The following is a 27,841-nucleotide window of genomic DNA, read 5'->3' on the forward strand; positions in this document are numbered from 1 at the left end:
AAGGTATAAACAAGTACATAATCACCTGTTTTGAACTCTTTCGTGCGCACATGCTTGTCAAAAAACTCCTTTTGTCTTCTCTTTTTAGCATAGATCGAAGCTATAGCTCGTAAGCGAAGTTCATTTAGCTTTTCAAGATCATCTATTCTTGAAGAGAGCTCATGCCCTGTTCATTCTAAGCGTTTCGCTATTCGTAGAGTGGGAATTAAAAACTCTATGGGTAATATAGCATTTAGGCCAAACATCATGTTGTACGGTGTTGTTCCTATTGATGTTTTGTAAGCTACCCTGTATGTCCATAGTGTTGAGTGTAGCTGCTTATCCCAGTCTGTCGTTGACTTTGATACTTGGAACCGTGCATAGTGTTTTATTTGTGGCCTCTGCTTGTCCATTTGCCTGTGGATGATATGGAGCAGATTTTCTATGTATGACCATGAATTCCTCGAGCAGATATTCAATGACTTCATTAAGAAAATGTGTTCCTCGATCACTGACAATTTCTATTGGTAATCCGTATCGTACAAAGACATTCTCATACAAAAATTGTGCAGTGGTTCGTGCATCTGCTTTTTGTGTTGCCTTAGCTTCCGTCCATTTTGTGAGATAGTCTGTAGCCACAATGATATATTGGGTATGGGTGCGATATGCAGGGGGTGAAATAGGCCCCACAAAATCAATGTCCCATTTTGCAAATGCCTTTGCTCCCATCATTGGCCGTAGTGGCATCTCATCTCTCTTTATCGGCACCTTGGTGCGCTGACATACGTCACAACGCTTTACAAACTCCTCAGCATCCATATGCAATATAGGCCACCATATTCCTACGGTTAAGACAAATTTTTGTCGTCTTATCGCTTGAAAAATTGCCTTCACTTATGCCGCCATGTACGTGTTCTAGAATCAACAGGTATTCACTTTCACTTGCACAGATTCTAAGTTGATTGTCCTTTCCTCGCTTATAGAGTTGGTTCCCAATTAAATTATAGTCACGAGCCTCCAGCTCTATAGCCCTTTTCCGTGCTTTTGTTATGACGTCCTTGTGGTTAAGAAATCAATGACATATTGGCTCCATGCATGTGCAATGTTTACCTGAAACAATGTCGCGTGATCCACTGGTCGGTTGTCACTACATATAGTACAATTGTTAACGTAAGCATGTGTCAGCATACATAGTTGGCCAATAAACCCCTAATTTTCATTGTTGAACAATGAAATGCACAATCCTAGACGTGTGCTTCTTCAAGATAACACTCGAACTCCTCAGGATTTATACATAATCGTAGAATTTGTTCCGAGCCTAGATGATACAGTCGTCCTGCAATCAACTGGAAGTTTTTTGTTTGTCGAATTGTTTGCAATTTGAATATGTCTTCCTTGTTATCAAACCTACCTCCAAAGGAAAGAATGCTAATAATTTCCTGAGACCATTTGGGTATCATTTCAATATTGAAAAGATACGCATCAGGTATGTCATCATCTACTCCTTCAAGAGCTTCCCCGTTTTACAGTCTTGAAAGATGATCCGTCCGTAGATGTGTTTTACCCTTTTTGACTACCATTGTGAAATCAAACTCTAGCAATATAATAAGCCAGCGTACAATTCTCCCGGTATTGCATGGTTTATTTACCAGATACAAAAGAGCTTGATGATCTGTGAAGAACACAAATTTGTTTGCGAGGCTCGAGCAAATAATGCCGAAATTTCTTTACAGCATAAATCATTCCTAACCCCTCTCTTTCAGTTGTTGTGTAGTTCTTTTCTGCACTGTTTAATTGTCGGCTTGCATAACAAACTGGGAAATCCATTGTTCCGTCTCCAGGTTGAGCCAGAATACTCCCGATGGCATATACAGATGCATCAATGTGAACATGGAATATCTTTTTCCAATCTGGTGCCTTAAGTATCGGTGCTGATACAAGGTTTTCCTTAAGCTTTTGGAATGAAGTTTCACACTCCTCAGTCCTTGGATAAAGATAAGCATAAGTCTGGACTGAGTTGGCAGTTCTTCCACAAGGCAGAACTTAACATATCTTTTTAGTCTTAGGGCTGCCTTTCGCACAGATTCCTCGTCTTTCTGTTTGAATTTATGAATTTGTGAGACTGTATTATGAGCTATCCCTCTTTGTGAGAATTCCTCAATAAACTCGTCAAACACCACCTCCATAGACTCAAAGTCTCTACGTTCCACAGAGTCAAACCAAGTAGCTGCATCCTCCTCTAGGGTTAGTCCAAACCTTGCAAATTGGGTAGGGAAGTCAAACACCTCTTCAGCTCTAATTACACGCACAAAGGTTGCTACGTGATCTCTGTTTCCCGTGTATTTTTTGTTTACCCATTTTTGCACTTGAGAAGGTTTAATTTTACGATGGTCTACAAATCTCATCATTGGATCTCTTCGTTCCAATCTATATACCTCCTCTGGTCTTCGGTAGTGGGCGGGTTCCTCTCCCAATGGTGCTCCTAAGCAGTAATTTCTAATTGTTCTTGCAAGAGATAGTTCATCTCTTCGAACTCGCTCTATGGGTGATCTTCCCGACTCTGTTGACCCTTGATTTTTTGGCTTACTCTCGCCTTGATACCGTGAATAGAGTGGTGGTTCTTGTAAATCTCTTAGCCCTCGTGCGGTTTGATAACCATCTCGGTTCCGGTCTTGTTCCAATGTTGCACTCTGTCGAAGCTATGCCTGCAATGATGGCTGAGTTGCTGGTTGGCTCTGGTTGTTGAATATCTGCGGTTGGGTAGAATGTGAGGTCGCGTCACTCTTCTGAAAATGGATATGTCGACTTGCTAGGGGTGTAGGTGACTCTTGGCACTTCTTTGGGGACATATGTTGATGCTTCTGGATCTGTTGCCTTTTCTACCTCCTCTGGGAGAATACGTTTGTATTCTCGCCCGTACCTATCAACAAAAACAATATCCTTCCCCATAGCAGTTTCATAAGAGAATAAGTAAAGAACCTTGTCTTTGCTTAATTCGTTTGGGTAGGGTTCTTTGCATCGGAAGTAAGAGACTATTCCCTTGCTCTCATGCTTGTAAATCCCCACATTCTCGTTAAAGGTTGAGACCTTGGTTGTTTTCTTATCGTACATAAAAAGCGCTCCAGGTCGATCAATGTTTGGAGGTGGTTCTTGAGTTTCTGAAACCATTTTTCCTTTTGCCACATTATCTCCATATCTATTGTAATCTTCAGGGTTACTAACTATCAGATAGTGGTTCCCCTTTTCGTCTCGGAATCTATCTCCATCATCATAGACTCGAATTATCTCCAGTCTTTGGGGAAGTCTTTCTTCAATACAAGTACACTTGCGTCCTCGATAGTCAGAATAAACTAGGGCTCCCCTCGAGTTTGTTTCTTCTAAGAAGATTATAGTGAACTTGGAATCATTCAAAGGATTTAGGGAGGTGCTTCCTCCCGGCATTGGTCCATCATAGGTGAAACCTCCTGGCTGTTGACTACCCATCATGAAGAAGGACGTATCGGATGAAGTGTCAGTATCACTACTCTCCTCAATAATCGGTGCTAGTGGATCTAGCCTTGCCTGAGTTACACTCTCTTCGGTGGACACTAAGCTACTTTGATCACCTGCCACCTTTTTATCTCTAAAAATGTGTCTTTTTGATCTTAAATTCATCAAACTTAGCAATGCAACTTAACACAAATCAAACCACTCACCTGACAAAGCATCAGTTTCCGAACAACTTCTTGCTTTGCCTTTGAATATACATGTATACAAACGTTTAATTTCGGCAATCGAATCAAAGCATGTAACCGCTAGAGGTGGTTTTAGTAATGATTGGTATAACTGGAGGGTTAACCCCAACCACTACTGTATTTTATACACTTCTGATGTTCTTGATTAGGTGTGCTAATCTGGAACTGTACTTCCCTCGGATGTTGGTCAATTTACCTGAAAAGTCTTAATTCCATCTTTGCTCTGTCAAAAGGTCAAACAAGGTCCAAATTCACTTCTGAAAGAAGTTCTGGAACTCTTAAGTCAAATGGAACATCACTGTATGCCCTCAGTCAGTTTTTCACTTCCCTAAGCCCCAGTAGACATCCTATGCGTAGGATGTCTCCTGCTCTGTTTTGCCTGGATTTTTGTACTATAGATTCCCCTTGATGTGCCGAGTCCATAGTTGTTTTTACTTTTTGATTTGGACACCTATAAGCTGGTCAATGGATCAGAAATCTGTTCCAGCAGCCTGATGTTGGTCTCACCAGTCAAATCAACTCCAATTTGGACCAAAATTGGTTAGGAGGCTTGCCTCAGGCTATACAACACCTTGCTATGCCCACAGTCAGTTTTTGGCTTCTAATTAATGCATTAGACATTCTATGCGTAGCATGTCTAATTGATCAAAATGGCTTCAAATGCAAAGCACAGACTCCCCTTGATGTGCTGATCACTTTGGTATGCTCAAATCTGGATTTGGACTGCTGATTCACACAAAACACATCCTACGCGTAGGATGTCTTTTTTGGCATGTTTGACCCCAGACTTGACTCACAGCTTCCCCTTGATGTCAACAACTCAGTGCTATGCTTAGATTTTGGTTTGGATTTCAAAAGACCCCAATTTTAGCTGTTCTAGCTCTTTTCAGTCAAAAGTGCTAAAGTCTGCTTAGAACCCAATTTTCTCACCCAATTGAGATGAAAACTTTCTCAATCACTCAATATATCATGCAGATCATGCTCATGCCACCATCCTATGGTTTTGGTCTTAAAATAATGCCTTGGCACAATTTGGGTAGGATGTCTAGCAATTTTTGTCTATCTGGCCTTCTCCTGTTAAGATATGGTCAAATTTCCACTTTCCAGGTGAAAATAGGGTAAAACCTACCTTTTGAACACACTGGTCAACTTAAAATTTCAAAATTCCCCCCAGATCACCCTGTAGACATCCTACGCGTAGGATGTCTCCTGGCTTAAAGTTTATTTTTTTCTTGACATAAATTATCCTGATGCTCTGTAGCTCTCTCAGAAACACTCACAGCAACTTTTGAACTTCACTTAAGCTTTCAAACACTCTTTTGCGTCTTTTACAACATTGTGATGAACCTAACAGCAAGTATAACATGCATGAAGTGCTCTAGATCATGAATCATGATGTCCTACTTACCCTACTCCTACTCATCATGTGAAATGGTAATAATGGTGTTTTGGTTGCTTCCTGGCCTCTCCGGACTCTCAAGCTCTCCTTTCATCGCTTCTACCACTCAAACTCCTACTCATCAACTCAACTAAAGCCTAAAACTACCTAAGTCTACCTAAGTCTACCTAAGTCGAAGGATCTAGGCCACACACACGCTCCCTAGACTCCCTCTAAGACCTAGATAGTCCTCCACCCTCTGATCCTATCTAAATTGAAAACGAGACTCTGGCAAGCCAGAGAATCCCTATCCTCAAGGACTAGTCTCGGTCACCTACCTAGGGTTTTCGTCCCCGGCAGCGGCGCCAATGTTGGCGGATACGCCGCGACACAGCGAGAACTCACCTAACAAGATTTGTCAGCTAAGGACAAAGCTTGACCCACAGGCGCGTGGAAGCAAGCATAGGGTGTCAATCTACACTCGACCGACTCTCGATTAATCCCTACAGAGGTCTCTAACCAATGTCTAAGCTACAACCTTCAAGAGTCCTTAAGAGGAGATTTCCTACAACGCTTCCAAGAGCCGAATACCCATCAAACAGTCTCGAAACGCCATAGAACTTGAAGGAGACCCTACTAACACCAATGGGTCGCTCTCCCTAAGGTCTATGAACCAAAATCCCAACCCTAAACACCTGGTGCAAAATCACGTAGGATGTCTGGCCGAAATCTGCAGGTCGTCGTTTCCGAAAACTAAAGTGCCTAATGTGTAGCTCTACTCAATGCGAACACGTGGATATGCTGCAATGCAAAAACGGACAACGTATGCTCACCGAATCACCATATGAAGCTCGTAGGTCGAGCTCGCAAAACCGGACCGTATGCGCGCAATGTAGGTATTGGCGCGTAGCTCTCGTCGGGGGCAACACGCTGCACATCTCCACACTCGATTCCGACCTTTGTTACGCGCGTAGCGTCAAGATGAAGCTCTCACTCTCTCTCGTACACTGTACGCTCACTCACTGACTTCACTTTTTCAAAATGATCAAGGTCTTTCATTAAGGTCAAAAAGTGGTATAAATACCTTACAATCTCAAACCCTAATGTTCCAATTTAACCATCTACTCAATCTAAATGTCAAAAGTGGGATACAATCTGGAAACTTCTGTAAGCCCCAATATTTACAAAGGTGAAATGTCGGGTTTTCTCAATAACTGAATAATTACAAAAAATAACATTCTGCCGAGCAGTCATTTTCCGTAGGGTGTGTCCAGCTTCTAACAACAATATACTTCAAATGACTTCTGCAAGTCCAGCAAAGTCAAGACTGGTCTTGTAGTCAATTTCTCTTTCAATGTCTAAAAGAGAGTCACCTCTGTGGGTTCCCACGAGAAAGGGACACTTTTTTGTGTCAAGATATGCAAAGGGGAAGCAACCTCTGCAAACTTTCTAATGAACCGCCTGTAGTACAAACACAAGCCCAAGAAGCTTCTAACTTCATGGACATTCTTCAAATCGGACCAATCACGGATAGTCTCTATCTTGGCCGGGTCCATCTGCACTCTTGCTGCTGAGACAATGTGTCCCAAAAAGTGTATCTCTGGTAGGAAAAATTCACTTTTCTTCGCATTAATCACAAACTTGTGATCTCGTAATGCCTGAAAGACCTGAAGCAGATGTTCTCTATGTTTTGCCTCATCCTTGGAGAAAACAATGGTGTCGTCGAATAAAGTACCAGCAAATAGTTTGTACTCCCGAAAAATCCTGTCCATCATCCGGTTAAATGTCGCAGGAGCATTGGTTAGGCCAAAAGGCATCACCAAAAACCCAAATAACCCAAAAGTAGTCTGAAAGGCTGCCTTGTAGACATCTCGCGGCGCGATTCGGATCTGATGATATCCGCTCTACAAATTGATCTCGCTAAAGTACGAGGATCCTTGTAGTTGGTCAAGTATATCATCGATCCTAGGAATCGGAAATCTATTCTTGATGGTGATTTTGTTGAGAGCTCTATAATCGATGCACATTCTCCAAGATCTGTCTTTCTTCGAAACCAACAACACAGGAGAGCAGTACGGTGAAGTACTAGGCTGGTCAAGACCTTTTTTCAAGAGGTCTTTCACTTGGTTCATAATTTCTTCGTTTTGGGCTCGGCTCACACGGTAAGGTGGCCGGTTCGGTGGTGTGCTTCGAGGTATCAGATCAATGGTATGATCCTCAGGACGAGTGGGTGGTAACTCGCCTGGCAGGCCCTCTGAGAAGCAATCCGCATGAGTGTGGAGAAAATCTTGGCGATCTTTATCAAGTTCAGACATATTTGTCCTATTCTCATCATTCACCTGTCTCAAGAAGATCGAGTAAACGAACAAACTGGATTTTATTAATTTTTAAATGGCCGAAGCCGATATAATAGGGACAGACTCGCCCTTAAGTTTTACATCAAGTACAACTGTTCTGCCCTTCTTTGTGGTCTAAGTCGCTTTTCTCGCCCAATAGTCGACCACTGCGTTGTTCTTGTGGTACCAGGGAATTTCCAAGAGGACATCACAACCTTCCAAAGGCATTATGTAGAAGTCCTCATGCCCCAAATACCCTTGACAATGCAACCGAAGTTTGCCAATGACAGGTGTAATGGCTACGTCCCAGCCGGGTGCCGCTAGAACTGCCTCTGCTAGTGGTCCCATCCGATCGGGTGTGATCTCAAGCCGCGCCGCCAATTCAGGTGAAATGAAGTTGGCCTTGGCTCCTTCGTCAAAGAAGATCAGGGCTTCTTGGTCTTCCACTTTGCCTCAAGCTCGGCAAAGTTCTGTACTCTCGTCCATCGTGCTTGGGTCAATACCCACGCAATCTGGAACCAGTCATGTTTTCATCTTGCCTTTTCTTCCACATTCCTCAGCTGGTCTCGAACTCTCAGGCCTTTCTTCATCCTTGTCATTCTCTTCTTTCGGAGCCTTTTTAGGGCACTTCGCGGAGATGTGCCCAGTTTCCCTGCATCCAAAGCACTTCCCCTCCTTGACGTAGAGAGCTCTCTCTTGAGGAGTGAGTTTGAGTCGTGCATCCTTTTCTTTCTTTTCTGGGTTTCTCTTCCTTTTTCTACTTTCATTTTTCGAAGTCTGTTCGGTCCTTTGCGTCATGATTTCATCTGTGGGGTAAGTCAAACTGCCTGAGTGAATGGCAAAACCCCGTTTCGCATGACTCATCAGTTCCTGAATGGAATGTGACTTTTGCTCTAAGCAGTGATCTCGGATCTCTGTAGGAAGACCCAAGGTAAGCCTCTCAATGTGTTCTTTGAACGAGATCTTCTTAAATGAAGAGGCGGGTTTGTGGCAAAAGATCTAGGCCGGGTAGAAAAGAGCTTCAGAATCTCTCGCAATATGCGTCCAATGTATCCTTGTTGGTCATCCGAAGATGGTTCCAAGCAGTTCGTATGTCGCGTTCGTACTCTCGAATTAGCCAAGAAGAAATTAAAAGCCTTTTAAATTTTAGCCATTTAACTGGCGTTGTCTTGTATAATAGAAGCGTGGACCAAGTTCGTGCATTTCCCTTGAAGTAAGAGGAAGCTCTCCGAATCTTGGAGTGCTCTGAGTAACGCCCTCCAGAGAAAGCTATGTCAAATTGCTGTATGAAAGACAAAGCCTTCGAAGCATCTCTATAACCAGAAAACGTGTCAAATTTAATTGACTATCCACCTTCCTTAAACTCTCGAAGTTTCTTGCTTTTATCTTCCAGAAAGTCATACTGGTTGACTTTATAAAAATTCTTCTTCTTTGCATAAAAGTTGCTGTGGTCAGAGTCCGAACTATCCGAAGACGAGTGCTTAGTAGAACTGTCAACAACTGGGCAAGATTTAGACTTCTTTGCCTTTTTCTTACCCTTTCCGAAGCTTTGCTTTTTGCTTCGCTTTTTGCCCTTTCTTTCTTCTTCGCTCGAGTCAGAGGAGTTAGAAGAACTCGAAGAAGAAGAAGAAGAAGAATTGGGTACTCCTGCAAATCGAACATGCTTCTTTTGCTTTCTTGCCGACGCAAATGTAGACTGACGACGCAAATAACCCGGGAAGTCAGTTCCTTTCTTCTGCTTTTTGTCGTACTTTTCTGCTTTGTTTTGTGGTAAAAAAGCTGAGCAATTCGTGCATCAACCACCTCTACTAATTCTTGCTCTGTATACATCCTTGGAGTAGGAGGTTTCTTCAATGCCGGTTTGAGGGGTGGTTCTGTGGTTTGCCGCCACCGTGCATGCACCTCGTCGAAGGAGATCTGGCTCATAAATTTTGCAATTTTCGGGTCCTTCGCAAAATTTAGCATCATTTTTGTTGCATCGCGATCAATCGTCGATGCTCCATCTCTTTCAGCTCCGCCTGAGTAGGCCGAGGCGGGCCATACTCGCGTAAATCTTCGTTTTGATCTCTTCCCGCATCTCCGGATGCAGAGTAAGTCGGGTGATCTCTGTATGAAGCCATAAGTGCCGCGTAAAAAGGATCGGATTTCCCGTAGAAGAGAAATCGGCTGTGCTTTGATACCACTGTAACAGACTTGTGGAAGGTGGAAGCAAGCGGACATCCGGGAATATGCCCATCCATCTTACCAAATACAACCTCCCAAATAGATGATTGCCAGTGACCATGTGAGGACATAACCACATGCTGACTCAAGTGTGTGCAAACATAAGAGTCTGAGGCTGAGATTGTTGCGCAAGTGTAGGCAATAGCATACCGAAGCGTTTGGGTGTACAAAGCTTTGCCATCGACATCAATCATCGCAGACCTTTTTTGTGTGCATGAGTTCGCCACAGATGAGACAAAATGGCTAACATGAGAGAATCAAGACAATGGTGAGGCCAGTGCAACAATGGCAAAAAGAACTGAACATAAGCCATGAGGATACTTTGAACGATTCGCAGGCTATTATGCAATGGTCAAGTAGATAGCTTCCAGCAATGCAGTTTGACATTCAAGCGATGCATAGCCCAATCTACTTTTTGCGTGTGAGTGACATTCCATCCAATTGGATATCCCAAATGCTTGGTGATCACGTTTGGAGAAACAATTTCACCTGGCCACAATAGAGTATACCAATCACAGGAATGAAGTGGCAGAAGCTTCGATTTACGAAAGTTGACTTTAAGACCAGCCGCAAACCCAAACAATTCCAAAGCTTCCATAATCACTTGAACATCATTCTGCTGATTGCGAGGCATAAACAAGAGTCATCCGCATAAGCTTGCCCAACAAAGGTATGACTCGAGGGTAACTGCAAACCATGAAGACGCTCTGCAGAGGTTAAGTGATCAAGATACATCAACAAGGGGTGAGTGGCAATAGCATACAACAAAGTGCTAGGGGGAAACCTTGCCTAACTGAAGACCCAAGTGGCCATGATTCTGTCAATTCACCTTCCAGGATCCCCGAAGATGCACTACAAGCACAGAAGAAATAAAAAACCACATTGGTCAATTTAGGACCAAACCCTAGACACCTCATCGTGGCAGCAATGAAGTCCCATTGCACAATGTCAAAGGCCTTCTCAATATCAACTTGCATGACCAGCACATCCTGCTGCGTGTACTCAAGATACTCCATGCCAATCATAACATTAGCCAAATTGTCCATAATTTGACGACGAGGGATGGTCATTCAGTTCGATCCCCAAATATGTTTGTCAACTTCTTTCATTGTTGATGAGAGCCCTCGAGACAATTCCCCTTTGCTTGAGCAAGATCAAACCAGTTCACATGCACAACATACTACCTTGCTTAGCTTAGATATCGCCATCCTTGATCACATCAACCTTCAGGAGGTTTGCTTGAAAGGCTTTCCCAAAAACTAGACCCGGCCAGAATAGGCAGCAAAAGATGCAATGAAGACATGGACTAGCCTTTGATCTGGTAAACACCTCGAATTCAATCTGGTTCAGTTCCGAAACGATCTTGTGCTAATAGAGAACACCTCCAATGCCACATACATATAAAAGGCAAATGTGGGAGAGAGATCACTGAAGTAGAGAGAGAGAGAGAGAGAGAGAGAGAGAGAGAGAGAGAGAGAGAGAGAGAGAGAGAGAGAGAGAGAGAGAGACGGGGAGGGGAGGCTTTCCATGCTGATACAAAGCTGCATATACAAGTGGCATAGAAGTAACATGCTCTCGATGGATAGACCCTTGGTAATGTTAAAATTATAGCATCTCAAGTGAATAGCCCGATGTAATCCCAATATTTATTTTGGCTATGGGTATTTATTTTTCTTATTTGTCAAAGACTTGGGTAGGGCAATTTAATGAGGGGGGTACTTAGGCTAGTATACAAGCAACACCTTGCCCCCATTGCAAATCACTAATTCATTGCCTAGTTGGTTGGTTCAACAGAGTCTCTCTCTCTCTCTCTCTCTCTCTCTCTCTCTCTCTCTCTCTCTCTCTCTCTTTTATTCTCCCCATTGCTCTACGCTTCGGCATCGTCGATTGTGACATGATATCAGAGCCATTGGCTTCATGATCACCATGGTATCTGAGCCATTGGATTCATGATTGCAAGGGGAGATTGGTGCAAGGCGAAGACGAGGAGGTGGTTTCTTTCCGGCGTGGAGAGGACCTCGTTCGTTGCCTGGCGTTTTGAAAATCTCTCAAATTGCTTGCGTTTTGGCCTTGGACAGGTTTTGGCGTTTTGGCCATCGGCAACGTTTTTGAGTTTTGAAAAGCTCACCTCAAGACTACACTTGGCATAGTATTTTGAAAGACAGGGCATGACAGTCTGTCTCCTTCATGAAAGGCAACGCCTGGTAGACGGACAACATTTTGATATGCAGCTTGGAGCGGGCAGCCAAGGAGCATTGAGTGTTGGCGGTGGAGGCTCTGCCAGAGTGCCGGTGATAGAACTTGGGGTGGTTTTTGGAAGAGACTTGCCTTGGTCTCCATCATGAGGACTCTCAAGGCTTGTTGCTATGAAGGCTCGCTCTCCCACAGAGTCAACTTTTGGCTATGGATAGTGAATTGCTAGGTTCTGAGTTAATTGCTTTGGAGTTGCCTAAGGAGTACGAGATGTTGCCCAAGCCATCATGCTTTCAAATCATGACGAAAATCAACTTTTGGCTATAGATAGTGCACTGCTAGGTTCTTAGTTAACTGCTTTGGAGTTGCCTAAGGAGTACGAGATGTTGCCCAAGCCATCATGCTTTCAAATCATGAAGGAAAAGCTAGACTGTGAAGGTCTCAACTCTTTTCTTGTGGAGGTCTTCTTTGTCTTCTCGGTCTTCAAGGGCAAGGTTCGATTTTGAGTAAGGGCAAATGCAAAGGCAAGCTTGACAAGGACGACAGTACTAGTACTCAGTTAGCTGTCTCGGCACAGTTGGAATCCTCAAAGGAGATGAAGATGCTTTGTTTGGCTCGGGAGTATGAAGCCAAAGGCAAATGTAAGAGTTCACAAGAGGATAAAGGTAAAGGCAAGCTTGGCAGAGATAGCAGTGATAAAGATCCGACTTGGGAGATCGGCATGGCACAGGTGGCAATGATCACAATGGCCACAACGTCAGATTTCTAGTCAGGTGGCTGTTGCCACAACTAGTTTCAGCCAAGGAGAGGCTTGTGAGTGGTAGAGAGGGGCAAATAGAGCTCCCTTAAAATGATTTGGACCCATTTGTTGGAGTTCAAACTATCGGCAAAGTTCAAGGCACATGCATTTGGCAAGGAACCAACACGACTTATAAAAACACTACGGATGAGTGCACCAATCCATATAATGGACATGATATGTTTCAAAGTTCATTGTCTAGGAATGTTTGGATGTGAATCTGTTCACAGTTTTTGAATGGGGATTCTTGGATGTAGTGTGGTCTACAATTCAATTTTCTATGAGGCAAACGATGCTCAAGATGGCATTCTTCTAAGGCAAAAAGTTGGTGGTAGCATAACCGAGGTGTCCAGTAGTAGACGTCACTATTAGGGTGTTCATAGCAGCTTCTTCATTGACTTGGTCTTCCTACATATATCCACTATGAGCTGCAGAGAGGGTGTTTAAGTTATTGCATTTTAAGTGAATAGCCCAATGTGATCCCAATATTTATTTTGGCTAATATATAAGCAACACCTTGCCCCCATTGTAAATCACTAATTTATTGCCTAGTTGGTTGGTTCAACCGACTCTCTCTCTCTCTCTTTCTCTCTCTCTCTCGTATTGCCCCCATTGTTCTACGCTTCTGCATCGTCAACTTTGACAGGTACACATAAATGCTACTGCTACAGCCATCTGTTGTGCGCAAACTTGACCTCTGCATGGGCATCAAGGCTAGCATGCTCTGAGAGCATAGATCTAATGCATCTCCTTGTGGTAAGGGAACAATTCTGGAGAGAGAGAGAGAGAGAGAGAGAGAGAGAGAGAGAGAGAGAGAGAGAGAGAGAGAGAGCACTCATCACATAGACCACCATGAGATTGTTCTAGTCGAGTTGTCACTATAGTGGCTCTCATTCTTACATTCAGCTTGTACACCCCACGTGATAGGCTATTTTGGCATCCGCTGGGGATTATATTGTACTCAGTAGTAATATACAACCCTGATTTTTCCAAAAAAAAAAAAAAAAGAAAGAGAGAGAGAGAGAGAGAGAGAGAGAGAGAGAGAGAGAGAGAGAAATGAAATGAAATGATATATTAACGACTGCAAAAGGCCAAAATGATTTATGAGACCAATCCGTTACAAACTTGTGAATCTGGTACCGTGTCTGAGTACAAAAAAAGAAATACTAAAATGAATCTAGAAGCGCTACTAGCTCGAATTGTGTGGGTTATGTGTGATCCCTGATACATGGGTGCCAAATACAAGAGATACAATGGGTGATGAATCCATCCTCATCTGTGCTCTGGATGTCGAGATAGTATGGCTCGGAACCTCTGTTGTAGTCTCCGATGTTGTGAAGCTTCTCTCCTCAGTTGTGGGCATCTCGATCTCCCTAGTTCCAATGCTCGGTCAATGAGAGTACCGCGGGTGTGAGTATGAGCTGAGCTTTGCAGTGGTGGCTGCTCCTCTATTTGTCCAGTGTTTGGTGTGAAGAAATAGGTAGTCTGTCTCTGGGATCGTCTCTCTCCAAATCTCCGTAGTAAACTATCTTTGTGTCTGTGTAATTCAAGTAAATCTAGACCAACACATCTCCGGTCCTGACAGCTCATGACTCTCGAGAAGGGTCCGAAGCCTTCTCTGAGCGACCACGTATCTCATAATACACTGTACACTGACATATATATTGTGTCTCCGTCTCTGGCTCTAAATGGCATAGACGGCATATTCTACTAGTTGCTGGTATCCCTCTGAATCTACTAGTCTCAATCTCAAGCTGGTGTGAAGATGTTCGTATCTGACCAATGGCACACCGTAACCCATGAGATAGATGTGTATCCATATAGTTGGGACGAATCACAAACCCATCCCGTGTGAGTTGAAGAAGACGCTCTCTATAGAAAGCCATCTTCATGCCCAACTCCTGTGTCAGCTCTATCCATGTCCTCTTGGTGTCCAACTGGGTAAGGTCCTGGCGAATGAGTCTAGTAATCTCCGCCCATGTAAGAAACGACGATGGTGCATCAAGGGAGTACTGGAAGGGAGGCAAGCTGTCCATGCTGAAGCTATTTGGAACCATGATGACATCTGTGCATACCAGCATGATGTGTCCCCCTGTAAAGCTAATTGTTTGGAGGACTCAAGGGCCAATCTGGCATATCTGTCTTTGGTAGTATCCCATAAGCTGTGTATAAGGGAGCATGTACCTAGCATGAACGTCTCTTCGTACAATGTGTAGGAGTGGCTGTAGCTCCTATCTGAATAATACTGCCCCCGATCTTGCTCCCATGATCAGATCGTGTGTCAGTTTGGCAAGTTGTCTCCCATCTATATCCTGTCACATGTGGAATCATCTGTCTAGGGGCCTGATGAGTCTCTGCGAAGAATATACTGTCCTTGTCCCGAAAGCTATCCTGATTCCTCAAGGGCGCCCACATCTAACCTATAAGATCAATTACAATTCCAGGGTGCCATCTTTAGTATGGTCCCATAGGTCTTTCACTGTCATATAGAGTGTCGCTCTACAATCACCACCGACCATCTCCGTAGAAGGTAGTCTTTCCCTTCTTCCTTGCTGTTGTAATCTCTGGCATCACCTCTCTCATGTCAGCTAGTTGCAAGAGGGTGAGATCATCACCGAGAAAAATACATGTTTTCTTGAGGGTTGTCCTCTTCTTCAAGAACTCCTTCTCCTCCTCCAAGGAGGGGGAACGTGGTATGAGTGCTCTTTGATTTGAGGACTCTCCCGAGCCTTCACTCCTCGTGCCCACCCTCAATGCCTTTATGTGTAAAGGCTTTTCCATTCCCATCATGGACATGAGGCTTGTGACCTCTTTTTCAACCTTATTGACATCCTTGAGGCCAGTGACCCTCACATGTAAGGCAAGTAGCCACTTCTTTGCTCTTCTTCGAGGGTCATGTTAATGATGGCAGGTGTAGAAGAAGCCTCTTTACCTTTCCCTTTATTGGTGACCTCGATCCATTTCTCGGCCGCCTCCACTTTCTTTTGTGTCTTGGTGATGACCTCGATCCAAGATGACTTCTTTTCCTCCTCCTTGACCCGCACTTGTTCTTTGATTGTGTTCAGCTCCCCCATCATGGAAGGCTGAAATTCCCCTTCTTCAAGTCGCCCACTTTTGACTTCAAGAAGCTCACCTTGTAGATTTCGGATGATGGAATCTTGGATGACCACTTTCTCTTCGAGCAATGGGATCCTACTACGCATGCCATCTCTTTCTTCCGTCGATCTTTGAAGAATAGTGCTTCTCTCCTTCCTCCACTCTTCCACTTCGTTTCTCCATTTTCTCATTTCCTTCCCTGTCCCCATGAGAGAGGCTTTGTGGGCTGCCGGCGAAGCCTTTGGCACTTCTCCGATGCTTCCCATGAGAGAGAGAGAGAGAGAGAGAGAGAGAGAGAGAGAGAGAGAGAGAGAGAGAGGCAGAGGCTAAAACAACAAATTAATATAAGAAACCCTAAAAAACAACAAGAAACGCTTGTGAAACCTTTAAAAACAGCAAAACGCAGATTTGAAACCGTAAAAAACAGTGGCAAAACCCTAAAAAACAGCAAAAACTGGTTTCGAAACCCCAAAAAACAGCAAGAAACAATGACGAAAGCCTAGAAACAGCAAAAAACAGTTTCGAAACCCTAAAACAGTAAAAGACCAGTGACAAAACCCTTAAAACAGCCGAAAAGCACTTTTGAAACCCTCAAAGCAGCAAAGAAGAAGTGATGAAACCCTAAAAACAGTGAGAGACCCGAGAGAGAGAGAGAGAGAGAGAGAGAGAGAGAGAGAGAGAGAGAGAGAGAGAGAGATCTTTCGTGGCTTGATACCCTAGTTGATTTTGTGTGTGCCGTAGGTGCAACTTGAGCCTACGTCTGCACGGTCATGGAACAGATTTTCTCAGCAGCAGTTTCCATCCAAATATACTGGAATTTTGCAGGCTACAAGAGATATTATCCACGAAGAAGGAATAAAGGCTAGTTTTTTGTGAATCTTAACTTTCAATTTACATCTGTAGAGTTTCTATGGTCTTGTTTGTGTGATAACAAGTTTTGTGAGAAAAAGGGTTTAGTTGTGTTCGTTTTGTCAAGGCTAGTTTTTTGTGAATCTTAACTTTCAATTTACATCTGTAGAGTTTCTATGGTCTTGTTTGTGTGATAACAAGTTTTGTGAGAGAAAGGGTTTAGTTGTGTTCGTTTTGTCAAAATCACCCCATGCTTCTCAACTTTTACATAATCTGAGTTTGGACAGTTGCACATGCTGAGCAATGTGGCTCAACTTTCATTTTACATTTTCTGTGGATTTTCTATGGTCTTGTTTCCGCGATAACAAGTTTTGTGAGAGAAAGGGTTTAGTTGTGTTTGCTTTGTCAAAATCACCCTATGCTTTTCAACTTTAAAAAAAATCTGAGCTTGGACTGATGCACATGCTGAGCAATTTGACTCTTAACGATGCTCACGTTAGACTGGCCTTTTACTTTTATCAGGGCTTGTGGAGAGGCAATGTTCCAGCTTTATTGATGGTGATGCCGTACACTGCTGTCCAGTTTGTAGTTTTACACAAGCTGAAATCCTTTGCGGCAGGCTCTGATAGGGGAGGTCTGCTCCCTATACCAGGCTTCTTCAAGATTTTTGCCAGAGTTGGAGAATTTGACTGCTTGAGGTTTAATTTTGCCCTTCGACATCTGGCTCACTAGATGCAGGTCTCTCAAACACAAGATATCAAGGTTTTTGTCTGTTGTTGCAATGTTGTGTTGGATAATAAATCATTGACTGGCAGGATGTTGTAGTCTGCTGAGAACCAAGCTCCATGCCAAGTGCACACTACATTTTTCTTTTGTTTGATAATCTACCTTTATTTTTTCCTTTAGTGTGTGTGGCTATGTCTATGGAGTTTGTTATTCTTGGTTCAGCTGACTTTTAATGTGACGGGTTGAAGGGTTAGGGTTTTTGCGTCGAGGTCATCGATGCAATTGATTATTGCATCCTTTTGATTAGTCACAGACTCTCTTGCCCTAGAAAGGTGGCGTGTGCCAATCTCTTGGTCATAGTTAAAATCCTCCTATGCCGCACATCGACTCTCTCTCTCTCTTTTTCACCTTGTTTTTCATTCTAAAACAAAGAGTAGTATCTCTTTCTAAATTGAATTTTTTGAGGTACTTTTCTTTATAATACAAGAGTACCAAAAACTTTTTCCCCTCTTTTATAGACAAAAATAAAAAAAGCCAGCATTACCAATTTGTGGGGGAGAGGAACTAAATCAGTGTAAAAATCAACATGGGCAGCCTGGGGGGGGGGGGTTGTGTGCGTGTATTGTTGGAGTATCCAAGTCTATTACACGTGCTCCGGAGGGATTTCAAGGGATGAAAGTGCAATAAAAGCTACAATGAATTATCGGGACTCAGTGCCATCCGCATACTCCTTGCTGGGAGCCACGAATCGCACATCAATCTGAATACTTGGATCGTGGACATGGACATCAACAAAAACGTACAAAATCCAACACACCCTCAAACGTATCCTCCAGCGCTACTATTGCCTACGATTCACTCGACTGCACAGCACGTGAAAGACAAGCAAGGGATAGCAGTAGTGGCCTTAAGAACGGGTTCGCATACATTGGCCTCCACCCTTTGGGCTACCCATAGGACCTAGGCTGTGCAACTTCAACCCTAGGCATATAACAACACACATCATGGTCGCCAATGTTAACTCGAGCGTGTCACATGCAGTGAATTGATCAGATACAAGTTAACGTACTAAGACTTCATTAAAAACAAAATGAGAAATGTGAGATGCACATCAAGACAGAGAAACGGGATGGATACTTCACGACCATCAACATGATCATGAACACTACAACTCTCTCTCTCGCGCTCTCATTCATAGAATGCACAAGGCGCGCCAGTTTTAAAGAGTCATTCTTGAGCGGTGGGACCCGCGAATAGTTTAAGATCTCCGCATGCCAGACTGGACCATAGTCCGCAGGTCTTAATAAGGGGGTAACTCCCCTTCTCAAAACCGATCGCACCAGGACCCTCTACCGTCCAGGGTTAAGTTTTTAAGCCTAACCCTCTTTAGGCCACTCGACCATAATCTGCAAGTTGGTTAAAACTTCTACTTCTTCCGCTTCTTCCGTTAGGTTTTAGGCCCCTCGGCTAGGCTATGTCAGTTAGGCCATGCCATGTCATTAATTTGTGACACCCCCCCTCTTGAAAGAATTGTAATCGCCCTCGATTACGCTTGCAAAAACAAACATAGGACAAAAACTAGTTCAATAGACACTAACTCTTAAGTACCGACGTACTAGACCATACATATCTAGCACTTGCACCAAGACAACAGTCACTGAACATTTACATCACTATCGCGAGATCTTCGATGAGAATCTTGATTATTGTAACTTATTTAGCAATCACATCTAGACCATGCTGATCTTTTCATGGATGTCTTGATCTACTATATCTCGTTACTATCACATTCACATCACCCCTCAGGTGACTAAGATAAAATGTTGCAGTCATTTCATCTTTCCGATATGTACTCAAACAATACACACATGAGAGAGCACATGTAACAAACTCATTTAGGAATCCCCATTTTAAAATACGTCTTTACGTAAAGTCATTCAACAGAATACTGTTAGCTTGTCAGTATCCTTGAAATCTCAAAAAGAAATTAGCGACTTCATTCTCATCGAGGTAATTGGTGTCAAAAGAGTGGAGTGACTCCTCTCTTGTGCAGCCCACACTGCACCAGATTCAACTTGCTGATTCATCGGTAACTTTTGGAATAGTCGGTGCTAAGTCAAAAGCCTCAAGGTAAAGCTCTAGTATCTGAGGTGCATCTGCTAAGTCCTCCTCCATCCAATTGGTGGCAAGAGTCGGATAATTCTCGAACTTGACCAAATACTGTCGTGTCAGCTTGCCTTTTGCTTTCTTGAGCCAGGATCTCTTCTCGAATGAGTATCTCTTTATTCTCTTTCACTTCTTGCGAGGATTAGTGGTGCCGAATTTAGAATTAAGACTAAAACTTCATACTTAAGGTTAAACTAAGACTCAAGAGACGAGAACAATGGTTGAATTAATTTGTGTAACGGGATGGCACCACGTGCCAATGGAAAAGAACAGACTGAACAGACTTTAGACGTTTCAAGCCAATTGAACTGAAAGAGAGAGCACCTGAGACACGGAGTGGTGGAGCTTCACCCTGAGAGTGCACTGGCCTCCCTTTCAGTATTTCTTTATATTGCTTCAAGGAGGTACAACACTGATGGCATTGCTCTGTATCTGCCGCGGGTAGAATGCCAGAGAGTGAGCCCTTGTACATATTTAAAGGCCCTTGGCCTATTAAAAGCAATTATATAAAAAGCATCAGGTTCTAAAAGCATCTAGCTTCCAAAAGCTAGCGCCCTCAAGGCTGGTCCGTACGCTGCTACCTTGTTAGCAGCATCTTCCCAAATCGCAGGTTTCTGTACAGCAGCCACATGAGCATGTCAACGTGAATTGCAGGCATTTGTACAACTGCTAGGCCATCAGCCCTCTACGCTTCCCTTTCAGTGTGTGTGTACCTTTATTTTTAGGCGAGATTAGACGGGGTCAACATCCTAACCCATACGCCACTTGGCGAGGATGTGCAAGTTGTTGAGAACTTCTTCTTCTTGTGCTTTTGCTAGGGTTTAGGCCCCTTGGCCGAGATCTGGCAGTTGGCTAAGGTTAGGGCTAGGGAGTCCTAACCCTCTTGGTCTTAGGTGGCTTGACACGTCAGTAGTTTGTGACAAACCCCCTTCTTGAAAGAAGAGTAATCATTTGCGATTATATTTGTAAAACAACTCAAGTTAGATAAAGAATATCTGAGGGCACTTCAGTTTTCTCATTCCATATCGGAGCTCTCAATATTTTGGCATAGCAAAATTAGCCATCACACCTAGACCATCTTGATCTATAATGACTGTCTTGATGCACTAAAGTTACATACCTAGGCAATCTCACCCAAGTAGGATGGCACATCATGATTGCGACACAGATGCTCACATATGCATGTTAGAAGACACAGCAACATATAGTCGTCGATGAACACTGTGAGGATTAGTGGTGCTAATCCTTTAATTAAGACTTAAGACTTCATACTTAAGATCAAACTGATTCTCAAAAGACTGAATGTGTGTTTGATTGATTGAATGAATACTTAAAAACTGAGCACCATAGGCTCCTTGTATAGGAGACGAAGAGACACAAATGAAAAGACACGTCTCATGGTGAAGAGGCGCGACTTTAGACGTAAAGACACATCCTTTGGGCGAAGAGTTGCAACCATTGGACGAAGAGTCGCAATCGTAGAGCAAAGGGGTGTGACCAGTCGTCGAAGGAGTGTGGCTTTTGGCGAAGTGGTATGTCTCTTGAGCGAAGGATCATGACCATCCAAGCGTAGGGGTTCTCCTTGGCATGGCACTTTGCGTATCTGCAACTAGGAGTAGATGTAATACTGTAACATAGTCACAATCGTGACATTCCCTCCCATTTAAAATGAGAGCCCGTGTCAAAGAAATGACTTTTGATGTTGATAGAACTCTGGAAAAGCGTTGAATCTTCAAAAGTCTTGAGTCTCTTGTCAGAGTTATCTTACTAGTCTTGTGCAGAAATATAATATTTAGTGAAGAGGAAATCTTCTCAAGGTATTTTCAGAGAGAGTAACTTCATCTTTACAAATCATTGGAGAGGATTTTGGATTGAGGCTGTAATCTATCTTCCAATAACGAATCTCAAATTTCTTCAGAATCATCTTCAAAAATTGCCACTTCACGACTTGTAATTGGCATATCATCATCCAACAAAGAATCAAAGAAAGCATAGCCGTCTTTTGACTCGGAATTTGCAACTATGTCCTTATCTTTGTCTGGTAACGAAGTAACACTGGAAAAAACTTCTTACTTGAAAGCATCTTTGTCTTCATCAATCCATTCAAGAGAAGTTAATGAATTAAAAAATTCATCAATTATAATTTCTGCATCTGCATCGGAGATCATATTTGCTTCATAATCCACTGTATCATGCCGTTTGACTTGTACACGTGAGGCTTGAATCATTCTTTCCGCATGAGAAAGCCTGTGTAAAATCAATTCATGTCCATCTTTGAACATGTTGATAGTATGTCTTTGAAAGCTAATAGCAGGATCATATTGGAATAACCAATGCTGATCGAGAATCATGTCGTAATAAGATAAAGGCATGACCTTGAAATCCAGTTGATCTGCATAAGTTTGAATACCGAACTGCAACTGTCGAATTGTCTCATCACAAGTTAAAATTGATCCATCTGCTAATTCCACATCATATAAGTGAGATGTCTTCTGAGTTGGCAAACCGAGTTGACGAACTATCTGAGTGTTGACGAAATCATTCGAGCATTTGTTGTCCACCAAAGTATTGATGGAGCTCCGATCAGTTTATTAGAGGGACTAAGGGTCTCTATCTCCAGAGTTAGCCTTTGGAACTCTGTGATGTACGAGGCCAAGGAACCTGTTTGGCTCAGGTGGGGAAGAGAGGACCGGGCATGAAAATCCGCATTGGCAGGTTCGAATGCCTCGCGAATTGCACGCCGGAATTTATCCCAAGAAGGTGTGCGTTTACGATCAACAACCCGTCGTTGCCACCAAAGAAATGCTGTGTCTTTGAGTAGCAAGTGCAACTCTTTTACTCTCTATTAAGTCTGTGTTGGACAAGTAGACCTCCGTCGTTGCCACCAAAGAAATGCTAGTCGTTGTCACAAAGTGATGACGTGGCTACCAACAGCAGAAACCCTAATTTCTGCCAGAAATCCTAAAATTCTTGCAAACCCTAATTTTTGCCAAAAACCCTAATTTCCGGAATCACGGAGGTGGAAAAAAAAAAAATATTTTTTTGGTTTTTTTTTGAGCGACACAAATCCTTGCTTTATGGCTTTGCAAGGAAATTGGAAGAGAGATAAAGAGAGAATATGCTTTATTTTTATTCTCATTGAGAGAGAGAATTTGCTTTTGCTTTCAAGCTTTTGGGGCTCTGCTTTTGGGCATCCCTTGTAACATTTAAATATGCGGTGAGGGCCTCACTTCTTAGAGCATTTGGACGCAGAGTCTGAGAGTGAAACCCTAACCGCTCTTTGTACTTTGACATTGATTTAATACATAAAGAAATATCGAAAGGGGCGCCAGTCTTTGAGACCAATATCTCTAGGCACGGAACTCTGCGGGGCCAGTGCAAATATATTGTGATCTGTGAATTGTTTTGAAGTGGTTATTTGGTGCTGTCGTGATTGATTCTTGACTTGGAGTGTCCAAGTCTGTTACAGTGGTATCAGAGCACGACCGATTTCTCTTCTACGGGAAATCCGATCCCCAAATTTTTTTTCCGCGGCACCTATGGCTTCACGCAAGGATCAGTCGACTCCCTCTGCATTTGGAGATGCGGGCAAGGATCACAACGAAGATTCCGGCAGAGAGTATGGCCCACCTCGGCCTACTCAGGTGGAGCAAAGAGAGATGAAGCGTCTTCAATTGATCGGCGATGCAACAAAGATGATTCTCAGTTTTGCAAAGGATCCGAAATTGGCAAAATATATGAGCGAGACTTCTTTTCAGGAAGTGCATACGCAGTGGCAGAAAACCACTACACCACCCCTAAAACCTGCTCTCAAGAAACCTTATGATCACAAACAGTATTCAGAGAAGGAATTACAAGAGGTGGTTGATGCACGGATTGCTCAGCTTTTTGACGCGCAAAAGAAAGCCAAAAAGCAGGAGAAAGGCACTGACTTCCCGGGTTATTTGGGTGGTCAGTCGACATTCGACAAGGTAAAGAAACAGAAGAAGCGTGTTCGATTTGAAGGAGTACCCAGTTCTTCTTCTTCTTCTTCCTCTTCTGACAGTTCTTCTAGCTCTTCAGATTCGAGCGAAGAAGACAGAAAAGGTAAAAAGCGAGGCAAGAAACAAAGCTTCGGAAACGGCAAGAAAAAGGCAAAGAAGGCTAAATCTCGCCCAGAGACTGACAGTTCTACTGAGGACTCGTCTACAGACTGCTCAGATTCCGATGACGGAAAGTTTTATGCGAACAAGAAGAATTTTTACAAAGCCAACCAGTATGACTTTCTCGAAGATAAAAGCAAGAAAGTCAGAGAGTTTAAGGAAGGTGGCCACTCGATCAAGTTTGATACTTTTCAGGATACTCAGATGCTTCGAAGGCTTTGTCTTTTATACAGCAGTTTGACATTGCTTTCGCGGGAGGACGCTATTCAGAGCACTCCAAGATTTGGAGAGCTACCTCTTACCTTAAGGGGAATGCTCGTACCTTGTGGTCCACGCTTCTTTTAACAAGACTGCGCCAGTTAAATGGCCGAAATTTAAGAAGCTTTTTATTTCTTCTTGGTTGACGCAAGAATATGAAAGAGATATACGAGCTGCTTGGAACCATCTACGGATGACCAAGAAAGATACAATCAATGCTTATTGTGAAAGATTCTGGAGCTCTTTTCTACCCGCCTCTTCATTCAAGAAGATCATGTTTAGAGAACAGATTGAGCCGTTCACCTTGGGTCTACCTACAGAGATCCGAGATCACTGCTTGGAGCAGAAGTCAGCTTCTATTCAGGAGTTATGAGTCATGCGAAGTGGGGCTTTGCCATTCACTCTGGCAGTCTTACTTACCCCAGAGATGAGAACATGACACAACGATCCAAACAGACTTATGGGAGTGAAAGTAGAAAGAAAAAGAGCAACCCAGAGAAAAAGGATGCATGACCCAAGCTTACTCCTGAGGAGAGAGCTCGCTTCATCAGAGAGGGGAAGTGCTTTGGATGCGGGGAACAGGGGCACATTTCCGGGAAGTGCCCTAAAAAGGCACAGAAAGAACAGAATGATAAGGACGACGACAGGCCTGAGAGTTCGAGAGTAGCTGAGGAACGTGGACGAAAAGGCAAGATGAAAACAGGACTGGTTCTAGATTGTGTGGGTACCGATCCCGACACCATGGATGACAGTACAAAACTTTACTAAGCTTGGGGCAAAGTGAAAGATCAAGAGGCCCTGATTTTCTTTGATGGAGGAGCCAAGGTCAACTTCATTTCACTGGAATTGGCGGCGCGGCGCAAGATTACTCCCGATCGGATGGGACCACTTGCAGAGGCAGTTCTAGCAGCACTCGGCAGGGACGTAGCCATTACACCTGTCATTGGAAAACTTCGGTTGCATTGTCAGGGGTATTTGGGGCATGAGGACTTCTTCATAATGCCTTTGGAGGGTTGTGATGTTCTCTTAGGGATTCCCTGGTACCACAAGAACAAGGCCGTGGTCGATTATCGGGCGAGAAAAGCGACTTTGACTACAGAAAAGGGTAGAACAATTGTACTTGATATAAAACTGAAGGGTGAGTTTGTCCCTATTGTATCGGCTTCGGCCATTTCAAAATTAATGAAATCCAGTCGATTTGTTTACTCGATCTTTATGAAAGAATTGAGCGATAAGGATAGGACAAATATATCTAAACTTGATAAAGGACGCCAAGATTTTCTTCACTCTCACGCCGATTGCTTCTTAGAGGGCCTACCAAGAGAGTTACCCCCTGCTCGTCCTGAAGATCATACCATTGATCTGATACCTGGAAGCACACCACCGAACCGGCCACCTTACCGTGTGAGTCGAGAACAGAATGAAGAGATTATGAATCAAGTGAAAGACCTCTTGGAAAAGGGTCTTGTCCAGCCTAGTACTTCACCGTATTGCTCTCTAGTATTGTTGGTTTGAAGAAAGACGGATCTTGGAGGATGTGCATCGATTATAGAGCTCTCAACAAAATCACCATCAAGAACAGATTTCCGATTCCTAGGATCGATGATATACTCGACAGGTTACAGGGATCCTCGTGCTATTGTTGGATTGACTTGAAGAGTGGATATCATCAGATCCGAATCGCGTTGGGAGACGCTACAAGACAGCCTTTCAAACTACTTTTGGGTTATTTGAGTTTTTGGTGATGCCTTTTGGCTTAACCAATGCTCCTACGACATTTAACTGGATGATGGACAAGATGTTTCGAGAGTATAGACTATTTGTTGGCACTTTCTTTGATGACATCATTGTTTTCTCCAAGAATGAGGCAGAACACAGAGATCATCTGCTTCAGGTCTTTCAGGCATTACGAGATCACAAGTTAGTGATTAATGCAAAGAAAAGTGAATTTTTCCTATCAGAGATACACTTTTTGGGACACATTGTCTCATTTGCTGGAGTGCAAATGGACCCGGCCAAGATAGAGACTATCCGTGATTGGCCCGATTTGAAGAATGTCCATGAAGTTAGAAGCTTGTTGAGACTGTGTTCGTACTACAGACGGTTCATACGAAAGTTTGTAGAGGTTGCTTCCCCTTTGCATATCTTGACATAGAAAGGAGTCCCTTTCTCGTGGGGACCCACAGAGGTGACTGCCTTTCAAACATTGAAAGAGAAATTCACTAGGGGACCAGTTTTGACTTTGCCGGACTTGCAGAAGTCATTTGAAGTATATTGTGATGCTTGTGGTCGTAGTCTGGGTGCGGTCTTGATGCAAGAAGGCCATGTCATTGCTTACGAGAGCCGATTGTTCTCTAGGCTGGAGGTGACAGCACACATCCATGCTCTTACTTAGTGGCGGCATTACCTACTCGGAGTGGATTTTACTGTCTTTACAAATGATCAGAGTTTACGCTACTTCTTGTCACAGAAGCAACTTTTGGAAAAGTAGATGCGGTGGGCGAACATCTTGTCACAGTTTCACTTCTAGATTGTCCACGTGCAGGGACAGAAGAATGTGGTGGCAGATGCTTTGTCTCGGAAGCCGTTGGTTCTGGCTATTTCCGTGATACATGATAGGAGCTTCGAGGATATGGTCGATCAGTATGTCACAGATACAGATTTTGCAGATATTTTCACACGGATACGGGATGGGGAGATAGTAGCTGGATACTCCCTTCGGGCCTTCGGGAAGGCTACTTGATGAGAAAGACTATGTTGTGCGTTACACAGCCGTTGAGGGAAAAGGTTATAACTGAATGCCACGGTCTACCTTTTACGGGTCACCGCGGCATTGCTACCACCATGAAGGGGGTAGAGAGATACTTCTTTTGGCCGAGACTCAAAAAGGATTTGGAAGAGCAGTTGCTCAGTATGCCAGAAGGTCAAGTTTGACAGGCATAAGCCACAGGGATTGTTACAGCCTTTATCCATACCCACCCGCCCCTGGGAAAGTATTGCAATGGATTTCATTTTTATCTCCTGAGAACACTGAATGATCACGATGATTTTCCGATTACATGGCACGTCTAAGACGATTGTCTTGGACAGAGACCCCAGATTTACGAGTTTGTTTTGGAAGGCAATTTGGGAGAACATTGGCACGCGGTTGCAGTTCTCGTCATCGTTCCACTTGCAGACTGACAGGCAATCTGAGATTGCCAATTCAGTGGTTTTAGATTTATTGAAGTCATGTATCTTGGATAGAAGACTCAATGGGAAAAGAACTTACCTTGGGTGGAATTTGCCTACAATAACAAGATACACTCTTCGACGGGGAAGATGCCATTTGAGATTGTTGAAAGTGCTGCGAAGGTACCATCCTTCCTGAGCACAAAAGATTAGATATTTGAAGTGGATGAATATTCGCGAGATTTGGATACGGCTTTTGCCAAGGTTCGCGAGACTTTGAAGAAGTCTCAAGAACGACAGAAAAAGGCAGCGGATCGCCATCGTCGCGACTTGAACCTGAAGGAGGATGATTGGGTGTTCTTACGTTTTGAGAAGGCACGCCTAAGAAAGAAAAAGGGAAAGGAGAGGCTTTTTCCAAAGCTTAGTATGCGATACTACGGACCTTTGCAGATCACTGAAAATATAAATGATGTCTGTTTCCGATTGAAACTGCCAAATACTTGGAGGATTCACAATGCATTCCATGTGAGTCTCTTGAAACCTTTTAAAGGTGATGTGCCTGATGATGGGGAGCCTGATGAGCAACCCGAAGTGGAAGAAAACGAGGAGATCCTTGTTCCTGAACAGATTTTGGCACATAAAGATACGAAGACTAAAGGTAAAGTCCGAAGGCGGTTCTTGGTTAAGTTCAAGAATTATCCTGCACTAGATGCGAAGTGGATGGAGGAGGAGGACCTAGCAGATACTCCTCAGATTTGAAACTTTACCTCGATGCTTTTGGTTTAGCATAG

General features: G+C 43.4%; 1 protein-coding gene across 1 annotated transcript in view; it reads left to right on the top strand.

Moving 5' to 3' along the window:
• The window catches only part of LOC147458510 (mitochondrial thiamine diphosphate carrier 2-like), a 148,801-nt gene that overhangs the window by 47,661 nt on the left and 73,299 nt on the right, over window positions 1-27,841 (top strand). Inside the window, exons 2-3 of the mRNA XM_086513159.1 lie at window positions 16,480-16,599; window positions 17,110-17,221. Of these exons, the coding sequence (XP_086369285.1) occupies window positions 16,480-16,599; window positions 17,110-17,221 (232 nt within the window). The remainder of the gene's footprint in view (window positions 1-16,479; window positions 16,600-17,109; window positions 17,222-27,841) is intronic.

The sequence above is a fragment of the Adiantum capillus-veneris genome, chromosome 5, assembly GCF_014529385.1.
Source record: "Adiantum capillus-veneris isolate H3 chromosome 5, ASM1452938v2, whole genome shotgun sequence".
NCBI lineage: Eukaryota > Viridiplantae > Streptophyta > Polypodiopsida > Polypodiales > Pteridaceae > Adiantum > Adiantum capillus-veneris.